The sequence below is a fragment of the Nicotiana attenuata genome, unplaced genomic scaffold, assembly GCF_001879085.1.
Source record: "Nicotiana attenuata strain UT unplaced genomic scaffold, NIATTr2, whole genome shotgun sequence".
NCBI lineage: Eukaryota > Viridiplantae > Streptophyta > Magnoliopsida > Solanales > Solanaceae > Nicotiana > Nicotiana attenuata.
In genome coordinates, this window is record NW_017673414.1 from 75,171 (window position 1) to 83,092 (window position 7,922).

A 7,922-nucleotide genomic window follows, 5' to 3' on the forward strand; every position below is an offset into this window, starting at 1 on the left:
CTAATGGCTGAGAATGGAGGTCGCGTGGGGAAGGGTAGTCGCAAAGGTGGTTATTGGTGGCAGGTTGTGTATTGGTTGGTGTTGTTGATGGCTGTTGATATTGGTCGGAAAAGATGATGTGAAGCCATGACAGTTGATATTGGGAGTCCCAAAATTGAGAATATTAGATGGTCTTTTAATGCCTCATTTAAGAGCCTATATGAAATTTGGTGTTTGCATTCGCCAACCAATCAAATGCGCGGCCATCGAATTGATTGGTAGTGTTCATTTTATAGATTAAAATTCTGAAGTACACATTGGGGGTCATTAGTGTAATAGAATTGCTTTCAAAAAGCTCTCAATTTTAAGCAATTTTTAGTTCTTCCACTTTCATGATCTTCCGCTAATGGTAACATCAACATTTAGTATGACATGTTACTGAAGTTAAGGAATGCAGCAAATGAGGAACTTAGTTTTTCGTTTTCAAATCAAAGGTCTGGTGGTTTCACAGTGAACTTTTTCTGTAACATCTTACTGAAGTACTGAGCAAAGATGCCTGGCTAAAGCTTCTCTGTTTAGTCGAAACCAGAAAGATCATAACATTTTAGAGGAAGCAGTTCTTGCATGGAACAAAAGTTTATTATTTTTTTTTAATAACCGTAGTGTCCGGGCCAGCTTGCGCATACTGGAACAAAGGTTGTTACACATATTCAATGTTGTTCTTCCTTTGGTGCTTACCCGGGGGGAGGGGAGGAAGGCCTTTGAATTTACATGGTTAGAGATGGACTGTGTTTTACTCCCTTCTGCAAAATGGTTTTCGCTGCGTTGTGAGTGGACACAATTCCTACAAAGACCGAGGAAGTTCTTCCTTTGGGTTGTGTTAAGAAGTAGTTCAGATATTGTCTCATTTCTTCAACCACACTACTCCGCAGTGATGCCAAGAGAACTCACATGACAGTTCAGTAAAGATGGAACCCAAGGTACTGTAAATTCCCCTAATCCTTTATACCTGGAACAAGGCTTGCCCATCTATGTAACTAGTTGTACAAGTATTGAATGTGAAGGTGCAGACATGTTCATCTACAATTTTCAGCAATCGCATTAACTGGTCTTACCAAAGCAAAAGAACTTTGAGGATTTACTGACATCAATAATTCCAGTACAATAACATCACCAGGGTGGCTTATTTTGAGACCTCGTTCTATCAAGCCTGCATCCAAGAATACTCCTTAATGATATCTTCGTAGGATAGACAATCAATTAAAGAAAAAGCAAGTGTGAATGCTAGTATACCAGGAGAAAGTTTTGTTCCTCCATAGAGCTCTTTCACCAAAGGGTTTGCTGCCCATTGATTAACAGCAACACGACTCGTAGGCTGGAAGCCAACAATTTTACCATCCGCAGACAAAACAACCTGATTGGCATACGTATATAAGAACATCAACTATGATAAACACATCTAACCCAATGACTTCCAGGAACATATGAACTAGTAATTGAAAATGTTCATTTATAGCCTTATGTTTAACTGGCAACTATAGACTTGGGAACACCCAACCACAGAAACTAAGCATGAGAGAAAATAGAATTGACATCAAGAAATATTTTAGAAGCGGCAGAAAAGAAATATACATCTAGAAGTGGTATGAAGTTACCTAAACACATATACAGCAAGAGTTGAAATCCAGATGAGAATAGTTAGTTAAAAAGAGCACAGAAAGGCTTTGACAGGAAAAAAAAAAAAAAAAAAAAAGCTAAAATCAAAAGCGTTATGAGCAGAGAAAAAACAATGTAGCAATGACTATCTTCAGTGCTTAAATTTTGTAATTCAGAAATCCTACTAACTCAAAATGCAAATCTGACCCCAAATAGCTAATTTCAGGAAATAGTAAATTATTTATCAAGGGGGGCCTACAGTTGTGAACAGGATTATGGGAAGACCTAAGCTAGATCAAGTTTTCAAGATTGACAGCTAGCTTGTTTAGTTATGCATGTCCATAAAATGCAGTTGTTAGCTCTTATATTCCTCACTTGTTCCCGATTGAAAATACATGGTTCGATGTTCATACGACCAAAGCCTAACCTTGTCCTTGATTCTGATCATGACTAGCATGCAACCATGCTAATGCTCATTATAATTATTTTAGTAGTTCTAAGTTCACAACAGAAATAACTTGGCAATAAACCCAGAAAGTGCATCCAAAAAAGAGACCTGATAACTGGCAATATCTTGTGCAGCTGCCTTCATCTCATCTTCAATTCCTTCTGAAGGCGTAGAGCTGGAATTAAGATCTAAATCTTTGGGGTCCATCTCATACCTCAGGTATACTGGAAGCTCCCCAATCGACGCAGAGCTGCCAGAACCCATCACTATGTCTCCAGGCCAGCCGTAAAATTCTTTGATTCTCCTAATGATCGAGACGCAATATTCTTCCGACTACAGAAAGAAAGAGCACTTGGCACTGTGAGAACAATATTACCTACTGATTAAAAGAGAAAGAATGGCTAGTATAAAATAAATGTGGAGAATAATGCAAAGTCTGTGTCATCTATTAGATGGTCAGAATAATTATGAAGCACAAACAAATATGGAAGAAACTTCTTATTTTGGACAAGTAAAAGAATTGGATAGTATTAGTTTCATCTTCTTGCTGAGGAAAACCAATTAATTCTTGAATGACACAATAAATAATCCTAGCATTTTAAGCACAGATGAGGTAAACTACTTTGAAGAAGTAACTGTTCAAAACTGAACAAATGAACTCCGAAAAGACAAGGCCAGTTTAACTAATAACATCCATACCTTGCTAGATGCCATAGGCTGATGCTGAATAGAGATCATGTCACATGAGTTGACTGGATAAATTTCCTGGTGATAGTTCTTTCTACTGGGGATATGAGGAAGATAACATTGACTAAGAACTCTTATAGCAACAAGAAAAATTCCACTTGCAAGGACCATGGAGATTGCCTTTGACATAGAAATGCTTCTCTAGAATCCAAAAAGAGAAAATATTATAGTCCATTTGATTCAACAAGATATCCTTTGTACTTAAAGTAGTCATTTAGAGAAAAGAAAACTTAAATCCATATCTCATACTCCCAACAGATAGAGAATGTGTGAATGTGAAGGCAAGATCACAACACCAACTAGCCATTCAATGCCTCACGTGTTAGACACGCGCGCACACACAGAGGTGGAGCTAGGATTTCAACTTTATGGTTTTTGGATTTAGAACGACGACTTCAAATGCTAATAACTAAGTCTAAATATAGTTTTTGTACAATTAATTTTTAAACACATACACTATTTGAGCAAAAGCTAACCGCGCGCGCACACACACACTCTCATTTGGACTCCCTCCCCCCTTCCAAAAGGGAGTTCAAATATTTCAAGTAGCTCACTTATGATGGTGATTCATTATCACTTCATGGATAATAGCAAATAAAGCAGGCATATAAAGACCTAACACATGCCATACCTTGCTAGAGGGCAAGTTGAAAGATTTTGCAACAACACCGGATGACAACTGCTTGTTGGGAAGTGTATAGACATCTTCATAATACATATCTAGAATGTCACTTAGACCAACCTGAAAAAGTAAAACAACAAAAACTAGTTGTTAGAAATAATCACATGCCCAGCAAGTGCGGACTTTGCATGAAAATTGTTCAAGTAGATCACACCAAAACTTAATCTGAATCTTATAAGCAGACCAAAACGTCTAGGAAGATAGAAGCACTTGATGCATTTAGAAAAAGTCGATTGACTTCATGCACTCCAGTTCCTAGCACTATTAATACACACATGACACATCTAGTGGGAGGGCTTATCAACTAAAATAAAAAGGATGACCTAATACATGTCTCACCGTTAGAGTCAAAGTTGCAAATTTAAAACCTTATGCTTTGGGGAAAAAGCCTTTGTGAAAGAGTAGAAGACTAAAGTGGCCATATCTTCAGCATCTACATTTTTGTTCAAATAATATTGACACAAAAAAAGGTAACCATATGTGTGGAACCAGAGAGCAATTAAGAAAAAGTATCTTGAGTGGCGCTTACTGGAGCTCTCAAGGGGAAGGGAAAATGAAAATGAAACTAAAATGAAATGTGCAGAAGGTAATCCATTTGCAAATTTACTACCAATGCATGAGCTTACAAACTCCACATTGGGTGACTGATTTTCCTTTGATGCTAGGGAAGCCACAGATAAATATTGGAAGAATTTAATGGTTGTGAATTAATCAATCGACAAAGCAAAGCACAAGACAGTGAAACAAATACTCATAAAATACATGGAACTCTGGATAGTCGTCCACAAATACGAAAACAACATGAAACACCAAGGGTAAGTAACATCTATTAGATTATGTCCTGCCTAACAGATGCCAAAATATAAAGGACCTATCTAAGTTATCTTCATATAGAACTTTTTGATGAAGTATCTGATGTATAATAGACGTCCCATTAACCCTCAATGAGATGCAAGAGACAGAGATGCAGAGAACATGGAGCTACCATTTGGGAGTGAGTTAGGAAAACCTCCCATGTGTTTGTTGCTGATTCCTTCCACCCTTCAAATTTCACATTCCGAAGTTTCTCAGCATCAATCTCCAATTTGTAAGCAGGTACATACTCGCTCAGCCAAGAAATAAATTCAGGGCCTCCAATTTGTTCCAATTTGGAGTATGCACTTGAAGTTAACCAGTTGCTCGTCCATCTTCCCTCCCTTGGTCTGTAATTTGCCCTTTCTGAAGAAAATTTCTGGAGCAAAATATTGGCATTTGCAACTATCTGAGATTCCAGTAAGTTGTATAGAGTAACAGAGGAATCTTTTGAGACAATACATTTATGCTTGTGAAACCAAGGGAAAAACTTCTGCACTGCTCCTCCAGGAGTATCCTTAAGCAAATGTCTTCTAGTGCTTTCAAGAGAAGAAAGACAAATAACCTCTGAAATAACAGAGATGACTCGTTCGTCTGATGAGGTGATGGCAAAAGATGGAGGTACCTGCTGATAGGAAAGGAATAACAGAACTGAACCTATCAGTATCATGTAGCACCTGCAAGGCAGACATTATAAATCTGATATTACAAAAGAGTATAATGAATCAAAAGACAGTTTAAAAGATAGAAACACAGACTGGGAGGGAGAAGGCATAGGTAACGTCCAAAAATAAAAAGTTCCCCACCTGTCTAGGTGTTTCAAGATCATCCATATTTCTTTCTGCTCCTGGTATAAAAAGTACCAGTTCAAAGTTCCAAAGATGCTGCAGAAGCACTTGTCTAAATGTCATGGCAAGTATATTTGTAGATGTCGTGCCTGACAGAATCTCTTTAGTTAGGGCACTTTTAAGCTTTTGGGCTTTCTCCACAACTTTTCTTGCAGGTAAGAACTGCCAGAATGTCAAGCTTTAGACACACTATAATAATATTTTGTAATACATTATTCATATCAGCAATAAACAGAACATGCAACCAAATCAAACATAAGGGCAACCGTCTACCAATATCTGGGACGATAGGCATTAAACTTCGGCAAAGAAAGTGAAGACCACCTGCATCATTATTAACTTCAACACCAAGGCTTCAAGCTATAAGCAATGGCTTAAATTTAGTAGTGTATATATATGTATGTGTGTGTGTGTAACAACCTAAAAGAAAATTGTTAATCAACTGCTCGAGTAAAAATATAAATATTTTAAAAAACAAAGAAAAAGGTCCCATTCAAATGAAAGATTGAATAATTACAACCCATCCAAAGACCACAATTATATATGTAATCCTATTGTTCTTTTTCTATTTTTTCTTTCATAGGATATGATCTACTACTCTTGTTTGTTACTCCATTAGCTTCTTTAAAAGAAAGGTTTCGAATAATAAAACTACTTCCACAAATATGAAAAGAAAATTCCTATAAATTGAAGGAAAAGGTACATTGGTTGTGCTGGACATATTTCAGCTTGAATAACAGCTTAATCATCCTATGAGCTATGTAAGCAGCATACAAATACAGACCCTGGGCCTTTAGTTTAGTGGTAAGAGTTCAGTACGTGATGTGTGGGTAATGCGCACGTCACGAGTTCGAACCATTGGCTTATTATCCACACTTAGCTCAGACCAAAAAGATAATTTGATGTTGCATAAAAGAAGCAAAGATCCACACTTGGCTATTACCGAAAGAAAACTTGGCATGCACAAGCTAGCATTTTGGAGACAAATTAATTTACTTGGATCGTTCTCAAAAGAACTCAACACATTTCAAGCCTTCATGTCTGCTCTGGCTAGGTCTCGAAGAACTATTAGCACCACGTATTGCATTTACATTAAGATGATTTGTGACAACTAATTTCCACGTCAAGTGTGAAGATTAATGAATATCAGGTCCAAAAAAGTGCTGCTTCCTTTGTAATTATAAACAGATGCCTATTGTCGGTGAGTCTAAAGATGTAGGATACAGGGCCTAACCCATGCACGAAACATTCCCATACTACCACAGGGACAGGGGAAGAGTGGGCATGTATTGAATGCACCTTCCCTACATTTCTACAAAGAGGCTTTTTTCACGCCTCAAACTCGTGCTCCATAGGCCACTAAAGGAGCAACTTTATTGATGTCAGGGGCGGAGCTAGTGTTTGATTTACAGGCTCAGCCTCGAACACAGTAGCTTTGTTCCAAAGCTTAAATTTATCTTAAGAAATTCATTGAATGTGTACAAATTATTAATTTAGAACGGACTAAAATCTTAAACTCATAAGCTTCAAATTCTGGCTCAGCCTCTTAATTTGTTGCAGCAAGGCTCGCCCTCACTTAATCATTTAGAATACAGAGAATTAAACTTAATTTCCCAATGGACTAAGCAAATGAAATTAATTTCACATATGCACACATGAAGCCCAATTATTCAAACAGAAGCACAACTACATTAGTGCCTCTAAATAAACTCACCAGTCTAGTAGAAACAGTACTATGCTCATCACAAGGCCCAGGAAACAACGTTTCAACAACCATAGCTGGCATACCGGCGGCAATATGTTCATTAGCAGCTTCACCGCCGTCCGCCGCAGCAGCAGTGAGAGCCTGCTGGAAGTCAACAGCTCCAACTAAGCTGAGTCGAGCTAGGTCGTTCTCGTAAGTTCTCACACAAGGTGGAACCGATTTCTCGGCTCCGACAAAATCAGCTACAGCTTCTAGAATATTCTCTTCTGTCATAAATGGCTTCTGTGCCGAGCAGGAAATGGCAGTGCGGGAGTTTTTGGGAAATCGGAAGGGTAATTTGGGGAAGTGAAGTGGCCATTTTTTTATTAGGGAATTGGTTTTGGGTGAGAGAGAAGTTGAGGGAGACAAAGGAAGGGTGAGAGTGAAAGCCATTGTAGAAGCGGTTACAGAGGGGCTAGGGTTTATTTCAAAAATCGGCGCTTTCTGGCGGGGTCCTCCATAGTTGGGGGCTTAGCTGGGTTGTAGTGCACGGAGGGGTTTATTATTGTTGAGGGTTTTTCTGGTTGAGAAACATTACATTACTTATTTCGGGATTAGTTATTCTTGGATTAATTATTCTATTCTACAAAAGGTACTGCAATTCCGAAATAATTAATCGTCTATCTTAACTAAATGTAAGATAAATTTATCTTAAATTTAATCTCGAGAATAATTATTCATTATCCCTCGTACCAAATGACTAAGAGCCCGTTTTAAAAATAATTTTCTTTTTTTCCAATTTTCTTTTTTAAATCAGTGTTTGTTCATAAAATTTCCAATTTTCAATTGAAGATGCATTTTAGAAATTTTCGAAAATTTAAAAAACTCCAAAAAACTATTTTTCAAAATCTTCACTCAAATCACTCACAAAACTTCAAAAGCAATCCAAAATTATATTCATGTCCAAACACAAACTCTAAATTTCAAATACAATTTTCACTTGAAAAAAAAAATTCTCCATGTTTT

The 7,922-nt window shown here is 37.4% G+C and overlaps 1 protein-coding gene across 2 annotated transcripts; it reads right to left on the reverse strand.

The window, feature by feature from the left end:
* Nucleotides 1–536: 536 nt before the first annotated feature.
* LOC109216321 lies at nt 537–7,461 on the reverse strand. 2 transcript variants are annotated; one of them, XM_019380463.1, is made up of 8 exons: nt 6,927–7,461; nt 5,171–5,374; nt 4,498–4,989; nt 3,462–3,572; nt 2,783–2,971; nt 2,192–2,416; nt 1,273–1,393; nt 537–1,189 (listed from the first exon to the last, which is right to left on the reverse strand). In XM_019380463.1, exons 1-8 carry the CDS (start codon nt 7,347–7,349, stop codon nt 1,056–1,058), a joined length of 1,899 nt encoding a protein of 632 aa, XP_019236008.1. In that variant the 5' UTR covers nt 7,350–7,461; the 3' UTR covers nt 537–1,055. The 2 variants fall into 2 exon arrangements, with proteins under 2 accessions (XP_019236008.1, XP_019236007.1); XM_019380462.1 differs by having other exon boundaries at nt 4,498–4,992.
* Nucleotides 7,462–7,922: the final 461 nt, after the last annotated feature.

Excerpts from the sequence above, each read along its gene's own strand:
- LOC109216321 (XM_019380462.1), bottom strand. The coding sequence starts at position 7,349 with ATGGCTTTCACTCTCACCCTTCCTTTGTCTCCCTCAACTTCTCTCTCA. Across the intron at positions 2,972-3,461 it reads TCAACTTGCCCTCTAGCAAG|AGAAGCATTTCTATGTCAAA; the intron begins GTATGGCATGTG and ends TTTGGATTCTAG. Across the intron at positions 1,190-1,272 it reads AGGAACAAAACTTTCTCCTG|GCTTGATAGAACGAGGTCTC; the intron begins GTATACTAGCAT and ends TCTTGGATGCAG.